Source organism: Misgurnus anguillicaudatus, chromosome 1, assembly GCF_027580225.2.
Source record: "Misgurnus anguillicaudatus chromosome 1, ASM2758022v2, whole genome shotgun sequence".
NCBI lineage: Eukaryota > Metazoa > Chordata > Actinopteri > Cypriniformes > Cobitidae > Misgurnus > Misgurnus anguillicaudatus.
Window position 1 is genome coordinate 19,115,475 of NC_073337.2, and position 12,489 is coordinate 19,127,963.

Here is a 12,489-nt window from a genome sequence, read left to right on the forward strand (position 1 = left end):
ATTCGCGAGTGCCGTATGCTTAAGGCAATGCATCTAACATGAAGAGTCGCTTATTACGCCATCATCACCAGGGTGTTGTTGATAGCACGCGATCGCAGGTGAGACAGAAACAGCACACATTGCCTTCGTGTTTAAATGTTAACAAACTGATCTTCTTGCGAAAAAACTTGAAGATAGTGGCATAAAATATAAAAAGTAAGCCAGTGTTCTAAGCTATTTTATGTGCATTTTGAAGTTACTGTAAAGTTGGTAGGCTACATGTAGTATAATAATACAAGTGCTCTTAAGTGAAAAAGTTTATTTTGGCAGAGGTTAAAAATGGCTTATGTTTTGATTTTTGTAAAGATGCCTGTTGTGACCAAAGTGTACCGAAACACGCCGAAACCTTGACCCTAAAACATAATACGGACCGAACCGTGAGTAATTTGAACCATTACACCCCTAATAAAAACGGCTCAACATATCACCAAAAACATAGTTATGTATATGAAGAGTTGGTTTCAAAACGCGACAAAGGCCATAAAAAAATGAGTTACCACCAAAATCAGTATTTTAACTAGTCAGTATTAAAAAGTAAATTCTTAATTTTACGCAAAATCCAATATCTGCCATGTTATTCTGTCATCTTTTCTCCCTTTTTCCCAAAACGTGATAACGGCACTCCTCCTTCTCTGCAGAATGCAATAAATCTGCTCAACAAATCACAGCGCACCATTCCACGCATTGTAAACAACAATGGCGTCGCGATGAACACACACAGAATCCTAGTTTTCCTCATCTACATTGTACTTCGTGATCAACAAACAAACAAAAACAAAATGATACTTTTTGATGGCATTGATAAACCTGTGGTGGTTTTCTGTGGCGGGGAAGAAACGCAAGCCATCAAAATCTAATAATTTACGTGAGAGGCACTCGGGAGACAGAAAAATGCCGACTGTTGCTTGTTCTCACACGACAGCCTCAAGCTTTTGTCATGCTAACACATTGACCCCAGAGGATCTTATGAAAAATTTTACTCGATGTCAACGAAAATTGAGCAGGACCAAAACATTTTACAGCTGATCGCTATATACTGTAACTGCAGGAATGACAGTGATCTTAATATGAAGTAAGTGTTTTGATTAATGCCATTAATTTTTTTTTATCAGTGTATACCACTAGTCAACTAAATGAATATTACATGGCAAAGATGAATGCACATTCTATAGATTTATAGCATTTGGAGGAAAAAACTTGGATTTATTGCATTTTGTGGGGAAAAAAAAGTTTTTAAAATAAATCTTTAAAAAGCAAATTATGGATTTTTTAATGTTTTTATAACCTAAAGATGCTATGTGAAAGAAAATAGTGATTTTCATCTACTTTCTTGGTATAGAAAACACGTTTTTACCCAAATTAGTCAAAATGGATTTTTTGCGTTCTGGAACCAAACTCTTCATATTATATTGCATTTCTGTCAACCAATCCTCTTAAAATGTACACACTGCACCTTTAATGTATGGCTTACAAATCATGTAGGATAAAGTATCTAAGGGTGGGGCTTGTGAAGGGTGTGTCTTGAGTAAAACATGTATGTAGATCGTACCCTGGGTTTGAAGGCGATGAGTTTGAGGATCATTTCCACAGTGAAGAGCCCGGTGAATAACATATTAAGGATATTCATGGCTTTGTTGAAAGACTGAGATTGACCATGATGCTATAAACACACAAATCAGCAAAACATCAGTGTCTTTTAACTATTTTAACATATATTTGTGAAGTAAGCGCACGGCTAAGCACACTGACCTGCATGGCCAGGCAGATGGTGTTGAGCAGGATAAGGGTGAACATCAGATACTCAAAGTAGGTGGAGTTCACCACGTACCAAACTTTGTACTGATAGGGGTTCTTAGGGATGTATCTGCGCAGGGGGCGGGCCTTCAAGGCATATTCCACACACTGACGCTGTATACACACATATACAGTGACATATTTCTATAGCATGCAAATATATGACTTTTGAAGCATCATTTATTGTGCAGAAAATCAAAGAAATACCTGATTCTTGTCCAGCTCACAGTTTTTGTACTCTTGTTCTCCCTGCTCTTGAAACGTCACGATGACGAAACCTACAAATATGTTCATCATGAAGAAGGCGATAATGATGATGTAGATGATGAAAAATATAGAGATGACCACGCGGTAGTTGTAGATAGGACCGATGTCCTCCGTATGGGAGTCTATGGCTCTGTAGAGGAGCCTGTGGGGGAAAACAGATTATTCAGTTTAACTTAATCGATGAATACATGTCTTTATGTTAATATAAAGTAGTGTGTTCAACATGGTGTCATACCCTGGCCAACCCTCAAAGGTGGACACAGCGAACAGTGCCATCATGCCCTGCAGAACATCATCGAAGTTGAAGTCACTGTTCTCCCATGAACGCACAGCTTTCTCTGGCTTCCCAACGTTCCCATCTTTGTACAATATGTAAGAACCCCTGGAACGCATACACAGATGCATACACTGTTTCCTGGACTGCAGTTTATTACTGTTAAGCTTGGTTTTCCCAGATAAAGAGATTTTACCTGCATTCTGCTTGTGTCTGTTTAGAGGTGTCTGTGCAGTAGAAGAATTTGCCCTGGATAACAAGCAAACATAATTTCAAGGGCATTCAAATTGTTTATTTTATTTTTGGTAGAGCATAACATTGACAACGCTAAGGTCGTGGGTTCGATTTTCAGGGAAAACACATTATAAAAATGTTTATCCTAATGTACAGTTTATCACTTTGGATAGGATAAAAGAGTCTGCCAAATGCATAAAAGCATTTGTAACATTTGTGACCCCGGACCACAAAATAAGGGATTTATAAATTATCTGAAAGGTAAATAAATAAGCTTTTCATTGATGTATGGTTTGTTAGGAAAAGATATTAGGCAAATACCAATCTGAGGGTGCAAAAATAATCGAAATATTGAGAAAGTCGCCTTTAAAGTTGTCCAAATGCAGTCCTTAGCAAAACACATTACAAATGAAAAATATTTTTTTTATATATTTACAGAATGCTACATTTACAAAATATGTTTTAAACCCATACAATGAATTGTTGGCTATTACGAAGAGTTTGGTTCCGAAACGAGATTTTTTTTTGTCAAAACATGTTCATTATTATGTTATCATGTTTTTATTGTGATACTTAGCTGTATTTTTTTAGTTATGAAGGCTTAAATCAAAACAAACCAACTGCAGTTTGATTGATATTAACTCTTTCCTCGCCATTGACGAGTTAACTCGTCAATTAAGAGAAAATGCTTCCCTGCCAATTACGAGTATTTCCGGCAATCCATAATACCGCTATTATCCACCAGGTTGCGCTCTTACACAACTTATAAAACCTGGAAGTATAACCCTAGGGCAAACAGCTGTATGTCCGTATATGTTTTGAAGATCGCTCTGAATCTGATCTCTATCAAAAGTCCTTCACAAAAATGGAATTATCTCAGCTCTTTGCTCAAAATTTTGTTTTTTCGAAGAAACCTACTCACATTTAAGAGGTGATAAAGAGAGAACAAATGAAGGTAGGATGAATCTTTTTTTTTTGTTGAAAGTTTGTATAGTCCTTTTCACACAGACATTCTGGAAAATACACGGGAAAGGCAATCTGGATTTTTCTGGAATCCTTACATTTTTTGTTCATTCACACTGCCATGATTACCTGGCATCTATGGTCCCGGAAATACACGTGATCTGTTGAAAGTCCCACCCTCTCTTCTACGCAGCGTCTGAAGTTTGCATATTATTTATTATTTCTCTCTCCAGAAACCACTCGCGTACATTTTTGTTTATGATAAGATTATAAAGGAGTGCGTGACGCGCCGTTCTAATGCTGCTGAAGGATCTCAGCTTCAGAGAGGATATTTGACGAGCTCCCTGATCTCTGCTTTAATACAGTTTTCAGACATTTCTCATCGTGATTGTTTATATGCATTTAAAAAACGCATTTTGAGGAGCTGAACGATATATATCTTGTTGGGATGACGCGCGGGAATTTTCGTTTATTATAGCTCAAATGAGCACGTGAAGCGATATTCTTTTATGCTGCTGAATGATCTCCGCTTCATTGCAATAAGTAATGAGCTAACTTACCTGATATTTGCTTCAGTCCAGTTTGCTGACATTTCTCATCGTGAATGTTGTAAATCCCTCATTTTAAAGAGTTGAACCAACTTCATGTTGCCATGACACGCATCCTCACTACGGCAGGTGCGTCATTGTTTATGCGTCTCATTTATCATTTCCTGATTACTGCTTCAATCTAGTTTGCAATATTTCTCGTGGTGAATGTTTATATGCATGTTATCTCTCGTTTTAAGGAGCTGAACCATAACTTTTGTTATGCATCCTACAACATCATCGACACGCCCATTACGGCATTGTTTTGGCTTCTTGTTCACACAGAGGGTTTTCTGTGTATCTGACTAGGTCCTCTTTCCGGCAACGATCCCAAAAGATTAACGGGACGAGTTTGTGTTCACACAGACCCTTGTCTGGCAATTTTACGGGTATTTTCTGGGACCAAAGGTCTATGTGAATGGGGTTTATGTTTATATATTTATAAAAGAACATTTTCTGCATGAAACTTTTGTGAAAATCATGAAAAATGTTGCCGCTGGCTGGCATCTTTAAAAAAAACTCTGGCGGGGAAAGAGTTAAGTGGAATGTACGAAGAGTGGAAAACAACATTTTTGAAAAAATTAAAAAAACAAAGTTAGCTCATTTTGGAACCAAACTCTTCAAATATACCATAGACTTATCCACAAAAATCCAAAAAGTTCAGTGGATTTCCAGCAAAGTCCTATCATTCATCAAATCTGCATAGTGTGTGTGTTATTTAATTTTTGGCTAATATAATTATGCCCTCAGCTATCGGTACGTTCACTTTCCCATATTTTAACAAACTTTCCCGAACAGGCCTGATTCCCAGCATAGAAAATGTGAATTTTTTTTAAATGATTATACCTGGATATCTGCAAAACAATAACATACAGTAAGTTAATGTTGAGATAGGGGACCTCACCTTAAAGAGTTGTACACCGATGCAGGCAAACATGAACTGCAGCAAAGTGGTGACAATGACAATATTCCCGATGGTGCGGATGGCTACAAACACACACTGGACCACATGCTGTGGACACAAAACACAGCCATATTTAAATTAATAATAATTATTACGGAATATAGAAATAGTGTGTCAAAGTTTTTGGAAAGAATGTGAGAGAAAGAGCGAGAGACTCACTTTGAGGCCCTTGGCCCTGTTGATTGCTCTCAGGGGCCTCAACACTCTCAGCACTCTGAGAATCTTCACTACATTAATGGCACTTGACCTGTGAATCACAGCACAGTCCAGCAGCACCAATCAGACCAGCTAATTACTGATCACATGACAACAACACAACATTACCAGTAAAGCCCGGAGTAAAGTCTGTTTTTACGTGTATGAGAACGTACGTGCACAGTCGAACGCAAAGCCTTGCAACGTATAGTCTGTACAGTACGTCGTCCTAACAAGTGAGCCTTCATGGGACAGTACGTACCCATCAAATGCACACTTTAAATCTTGCTGGAAGTAGTAGGTCATCCAGTTAGTTTTTTGAATACTATGATTTCAGACATACTACTTACATCGCCTACTGCTTTTCCCCTACTATATACTGTAGTATGGAATTAGGCAACATAAATGAATAGAGCACATAGTACTATATAGACAGAGCGCAGTTATGCAAATTTGAAAACCACGCCCACTGGGGGGGGAAGCAATCCAACCGTCTCCATTGACTTTGTATTGCGAGAAGCCGCCTCCTTGTCATTTCTGGCTTATAACAAAAAACTGAATAATGCCTAAAAGCTGCTGTGTGACAATATGTACAGCTAACAAGCCAAAAAACCCAGAAATAAGTTTTTATAAGCTGTCGAGCCGTAAAACCCAGTCTTTAAGGAGAATAAATTGGATCGCTGACTACGTTTCCCCCTATTGGACGCAGTTCTACTAATAGACGTTCTATGAAAAGTTGCCTGTATCCATTTTTGTGTCTTTAAACACTCGTTTTTTTGTTGTTTTGTAAAACTTATTTACAGATTAAACTTAAAAACAGAATAATACCTAAAAGCTGCTGTGTGACAAGGTGTACATCTTACACGCCAAAAAAAAACCAAATACGTTTTTATAAGCTGTCGACTTCAAAAAACGAGCGTTTAGACACAGAAATGGAAACAGGCAACTTTTCATAGTACTCCTATTAGTAAAACTGCGTCCAATAGGGGGAAACGTAGTTGGCGATCCACTTTATTCTCCTTAAAAGCTGGGTTTTACGGCTCGACAGCTTATAAAAACTTATTTCTGTGTTCTTTGGCTTGTTAGCTGTACATATTGTCACAAAGCAGCTTTTAGGCATTATTCAGTTTTTTGTTATAAGCCAGAAATGACAAGGAGGTGGCCTTTTGCAATACAAAGTCAATGGAGACGGTTGGATTGCTTTCCCCCCCGGTGGGCGTGGTTTTCAGGTTGTGACGCGCTGCGCTCTGTCTCTATAGGTTCGATTCACAGGGAATATAGCTACAAATAAAACATATTCCTTAAATGCCCTGTAAGTCGCTTGAATAAAAGCGTCTGCCAAATGCATATTACTTAAAGGAACAGTATGTAAGAAATGTATATCAATTAATCATAACAAAGCCTTGATATGTCACTAGACATTAAGAAATAATTTTCATTTCAAATACTTATATCACTCACAACAGTGGTCTGGCCAGGATATTGTCATTTAAAAAGTGGAGTTGCAGCCCTCAACTGATGTTTATGTTGTCATGTTGTGTATTGACCACCAGTTGTGTGATTGCAGTACCAGTTTTGACCACAATCCTACATACTGTTCCTTTAATAAGGATAGGTTACTTTTGTGATGAGAAGCACTGCTAGTAGCATTGTTAGTATGTTAGTATGCGGTTAAAGTGTGCAGGTACTCACTGAATTCCAGAGGAGATCAGAGACACGCTGACCACCACCAGATCCAGAATATTAAAATAATTTCGACAAAATGAACCCTTATGTAGGAACGCTCCATATGCTGTCATCTGAAAGCAAAAATACACAAATGGGGAGACAATAGGGGATTAGATATAATAGATAGATAATAGCATGAAATGTTTGGGTGACATGTACCTTTAACATATGCATTTACCTTTAATATGATCTCTATGGTGAAGATCCCTGTAAACACATAATCTGCATAGCCTAGAATCTACCAGAGGGAGACAGAGACAGACGTATATCAAAGCCTCATAAACGCAGGGCTACAAATACGATGTGCGTGTCGGTTTGTGTGTACCTGATTCCTGAATGAGTCATTCTTCACTGGATCTTCTGCTGCCAGTGAAATACTGCTCAGCAGTATAAAAAACAGGATTAAATTGGTGAAGATGTTGTGGTTTACAATCTTATGACACAAAACCCTGAACCTAGGAAAGAAAGAAATGTGTTTGAGAGAAATTTCGGAAATGGAGCTTGTAATATTGCACTGATGTGAATACTGTGTGAAGGTGTGTCTGGGTTTCTCGTACTTGTTACTGGGGCTGAAAATAAAGAAAGCTCTGGCCTCTGGCATGGGGACGGCTTTCTCCTTCAGCTGAATGTCTGAGAGTGGCCGAGGACGGGGTCCTACTGGAATCTCAGGCTCATCTTCGTCCTCTCCTATATTGTAATATCAAAAACATTGTTTTCTAAACAGTTCCTATTATTTTACTTAAAGTGAACATTTTACAAGACTTTTTAAAATGTAAAGTAAATATTTGGTATCTCCAGAGTACGTATGTGAAGTTCTAGCTCAAAATACCATATAGGAAATTTATTATAACATGTTAAAATTGCCACTTTGTAGGTGTGAGCAAATATGTGACATTTTTGGGTGTGTCCTTATAAATGCAAATGAGCTAATCGTTGCACTAAATGGTAGTGCCGTGGTTAAATAGTGCAGATCAAGGGGCGGTATTATCCCCCTCTGACACCACCAGGGGAGCCAAATTGCAATGACCCACCTTTACCAAATGCCTGCAGAGAATGGCTCACCAAAACTAAGTTACTGGGTTGATTTTTTCCCATTTTCTAGGTTGATAAAAGCACTGGGGACCCAATTATAGCACTTAAAAATGGAAAAAGTCAGATTTTCATGATATGTCCCCTTTAAACAGAAAGAAATATGATTCAATTTTTTAAATTAAGAATTAAGCCCCTGATGCAACAATTTCTGTCATCCTACAACATCATCTGGGCTAGTACATATTACATAAAACTACACTGTAAAAAATCCTCATCTATGCAGTTGCTATAAATTATAAAAATAAAGTTTAAATAACAAACTAATTCAACTTTATTTTTATAATTTATAGCAACTCCTTACTAGTGAAGAAAGTTGAAATTAATTCAAGTTGATTTACTTAAAATTTAAGTGCAACGAGGAATTTTTTACAGTGTATCCTGTCTGTCTTTCCAGAATTGTGTTGTTAGAATTTTTATTTCTATTTCTTTAGAAACTTTAGATTAAATTGTCACTATCAAACAAGCTCTTATCCACTGTTTTAGAAACCATACATCTATAAAAAAATATATATATATATATTCTAGTATAACTTTACAAGACCTTACAATACCCTTCATACAATGTTCTTTAAAGTGCACCTATTTCATTACTAAAAAATAACGTTATTTTGTGTATTTGGTATAATACAATGTGTTTGCATGGTTTATTGTTAAAAAAAAACACATTATTTTCCACATACCACACATTTTTGTAGCGCCAAATATCGGTGTCTTCCTGAAACGCACTGATTTGCACAAAATTTATCGATTTGAAAAGTGCTGTGTCCCTGATTGGCCAGCTAATCTGTACGTTGTGATTGGCCTGAATACCTCCGACGTCAGCCGGAAATGTGACGCCTCTTACCATGTTTGAAAGATTCGCTCACAATGCAATGCTAACAGGAGTTAATTTACAGGCTCAATCTGAAGCGGGAGGAATTATGATAATGTCGGTCTTGTCTACATCACCAATCCCAGGAAGTAAACTGTTGCCTACAATCTGTGTTTGTTGTATTCTAAGAAAAATATTTACGTTGGAGACGATAACTCGCGTCATCGTTTACTTTGGGGTTTAAACCTTTTGCATATCGTTAACATGTACTAATACACACTTTAAAAATTTAAAAACAAGAATCACACCATAGGTGCCGTTTAAAATGTTAATTTCTTTGTTTATATATTTTTAATTCATTTTTTCTCTTCTTTGTTTTTTTTAATGATTTATAATGATTTTAAGGATTTAACGATAACCTATTTAAATTTTGACTTGTGGGAAAATACTTTCATTACTTTTCCAGACGTCTGTTCTTTTTTATCTACTTTTCATGCATATTAGATACTAGCAAATAAATAAACCAAATAAATATAAATGGACAGAGAAATGTGGTAAAGTTTGGTAAGTCAGAAGGAATCTTTGAAGGAATCGAGGAACTAATTGCTCCCCGAGCTGAATTGAACAGATTTGTGTGGTTTCTGTTCATTGTAACACACCTGGGAAATCATTCACAGGATATGGATTCTTCTCCTCATTCTCTTCACCTGTGTACTCATCAATGTTGATCTAAAACCACATAAACAGAATTAAAAACAATTCGTTACAAAGTTACTGCATGTATGCTGTATAAATATTGGAGTGCGCAGTCTGTAAGTAAAAGATTATTAATAAGACTGTAAATTTTGTCCAGATGAGGCACGTTCATTGCTGTTGTAAAATATTTTATATATGCACACCTGTGACCGTACATTAATTGATTTGTATATTAATCTGCCAAATTGCCTACTTAAACAGCCTACAGTCAGCCATAATGAACTCTAGTCCTTGGCGTAAGAGTTGTTTTTGTGATCAACAATAAATTAGTTTATTGCACATTAGTGTCTCTTATGATGATTCTGTTTTAGCATAACCCACTGTGGGCTTTTTACACTACAGCGATTGTCTTAGCAGAGATCTAGTGCTGTACTGTAGTCTGTGTTTTACAACATAAGGCTTCTTGCTAGTGATCTTGGTGGCAGGCTGCGTCTCTCCATCGGAGGTGATGGATTTCAGTTCAATCTTTTCCTCTTTTTTCACATCCTCCAGCGGAGGTTTTTCAGAGTTTTGCCGCTTTTCCGGACTAGCCGTTCTGCAAGACAAAAACAGACATTGTGGCATAAATGTCTGTACGTAGAGCTTAAAAGAGATCAAAAATGAAAATTTTGGTTCATTTACTCACACTCATGTTGTTACAAACCTGTATTAATTTTGCTGAACACAAAGCAAGATATTTTGTAACCAAATCGCTTTTAAGCACCATTGACTTCCATAGTAGGATTTGGTGCTTTTGTTTTCTGCTTGATTACAAATATCTTTGTGTTCATTTTGGGCTGAAATATCCCTTTAAGCACCTGCATTTAAAGGCGGGGTGCATGATCTCTGAAAGCAAATGTTGATGTTTGAAATCACCTAAATAAACACGCCCCTACCCCAATAGAATCTGGACCTTCTTTTGATAGACCCCCCCACACATACGCAACCCAGGCAATCATGTTGGTTAGTAGACACGCCCCTTACTGCTGATTGGCTACAAGTGTGTTTTGGTACTCGGCCCGACTCCCTTTTCCAATTTTTTTTAAAAAATCATGTACCCCGCCTTTAAAGTCTTTTAGAAGCGCCAAACCTCTGTTAAATTATAGTTAATTTTTCAAGTGTTAAACTAATGGAGTAATAACTGATATGGTCTTAATGAGCTCATTAGTTTCCAGACAGGACATCCTCATAGGAAGGTTTTAAGCACTCATTTGAACCTGGCAAGCTTCTTCCTCTCTTTCTCCTCTTCTTCCTCTTTCTGCGCTGACGTCAGACTCTCAGCATCTGCCAGGTTGTCCACGGCAATGGCCAAGAAGACATTCAGAAGGATGTCTAGTTAAGAGTTAAGGAACGGTTGCTAGAAATGTGCTAATAAAAATGTATAACTTGAAAGATTTATAAAAAATCGCATTTGATTAGTGTTTGTCATATTATTTTGTGTCATGTTATGTTAGACTAGCTTGCGTTTTGCTTATCGTGTCTTGTTTGTAAGTAGTTGTATACTATTTAATTTATGCTGTATTATATATGGTAAGCATACTTTGTTAAGCAACTTAATTAAAAGCTGTTCATTAAAAATTAAAGTTTCATTCAGTTGTGCATTAAAATTTAACATCTCATCCTGGAGCAAATTCTTACTTCCTCTGGAAGATAAGATATGCGCGGTAGCTACATTAGTTGAAAAAATAATAGCTGTAGCTAGATGAGCGTTAAAGAGTAAAAGGTGTGTAATGAATTGCTTTGTTTTGTGTCATGTAATGCTCCATAAAACATGTGCATCCCTTTAAGTGCCATTTCGTTGAAGAGGATACAGTTTCCGCAGATGAAGAGAATGATGAAGTATATACAGACGAGCATTCCGGGGAAAGACGGCCCTCCGTATGCCATGATCCCATCGTACATCACAGAGTTCCAATCCTCTCCCGTCAAAATCTACCATCACAAGATAAAAAAATCAGTCGAAGATCAAACAAGCTGCTTGTAAGGACACTTGCACCCTGCAGCGAACCTGAAAGACGGTTAGAAGAGACTGGGGGAAGTTATCGAAGGTGCTACGACGCGTCTCGTCGAAGTTGAACTTTCCTCCGAAGAGCTGCATGCCGAGCAGGCTGAAGATGATGATGAACAGGAAGAGCAGGAGAAGCAGGGAGGCGATCGAACGCACCGAGTTCAGCAGAGACGCCACAAGATTACTGAGAGAGTTCCAGTACCTGAAAGAAAACAGTATAAGTTTATACAAAATCACACTCGTGTGCTTAATACGGCACACGTGTCTCTGATACAAACCTGGTGATCTTGAAAATGCGAAGCAGGCGGACGCAGCGCAGCACGGAGATGCCGAGAGGTGACATGATCTTTGTTTCCACCAGAATGGTCTCCAGAATCCCACCGCACACCACAAAACTGTCGAAACGGTTAAAAAGGGAGACAAAATACGCCTGTAGGCCCAAGCTGTACATCTTCAGCACCATCTCACCGGTGAAGAGAGCCAGCATCACCTTATTGGCAATATCTGTAAACGCAAACAACAATTACATTCAGTAACAAGAAATGTACTTTGTACTTTGAAGTACATATTTGAAGATTTTGTGCTGTTTATGTTTAACAACTACAGTACATTCATTTACTTTACCTTGTACATCGGTGAGCCAGTCTGGCTGCTGGTGATGCTCTGAGGCAATGGTTAGTGTGTTTAGAAATACCAGGAAAATCACCAGCCAGTAAAACACGTTCGACTTCACGGCTGCGCGACATTTGCGACGGCACAACCGATTCCACCGCCGAGAATATCGACTACAGAAAGAGA

The 12,489-nt window shown here is 37.7% G+C and overlaps 1 protein-coding gene across 11 annotated transcripts in view; it reads right to left on the reverse strand.

The window, feature by feature from the left end:
• The window catches only part of cacna1c (calcium channel, voltage-dependent, L type, alpha 1C subunit), a 181,982-nt gene that overhangs the window by 29,679 nt on the left and 139,814 nt on the right, over positions 1–12,489 (reverse strand). For all 11 annotated transcript variants that reach the window (XM_073867683.1, XM_073867656.1, XM_073867681.1 and 8 more), the window contains 18 exons: positions 12,316–12,476; positions 11,970–12,195; positions 11,692–11,893; positions 11,495–11,615; positions 10,901–11,015; positions 10,115–10,239; positions 9,608–9,673; positions 7,603–7,732; positions 7,371–7,500; positions 7,224–7,283; positions 7,010–7,116; positions 5,282–5,369; positions 5,063–5,170; positions 2,571–2,623; positions 2,336–2,482; positions 2,041–2,242; positions 1,789–1,947; positions 1,589–1,699 (listed from right to left, as the gene is read on the reverse strand). In XM_073867683.1, the coding sequence (XP_073723784.1) occupies positions 1,589–1,699; positions 1,789–1,947; positions 2,041–2,242; positions 2,336–2,482; positions 2,571–2,623; positions 5,063–5,170; positions 5,282–5,369; positions 7,010–7,116; positions 7,224–7,283; positions 7,371–7,500; positions 7,603–7,732; positions 9,608–9,673; positions 10,115–10,239; positions 10,901–11,015; positions 11,495–11,615; positions 11,692–11,893; positions 11,970–12,195; positions 12,316–12,476 (2,311 nt within the window). The remainder of the gene's footprint in view (positions 1–1,588; positions 1,700–1,788; positions 1,948–2,040; positions 2,243–2,335; positions 2,483–2,570; positions 2,624–5,062; positions 5,171–5,281; positions 5,370–7,009; positions 7,117–7,223; positions 7,284–7,370; positions 7,501–7,602; positions 7,733–9,607; positions 9,674–10,114; positions 10,240–10,900; positions 11,016–11,494; positions 11,616–11,691; positions 11,894–11,969; positions 12,196–12,315; positions 12,477–12,489) is intronic.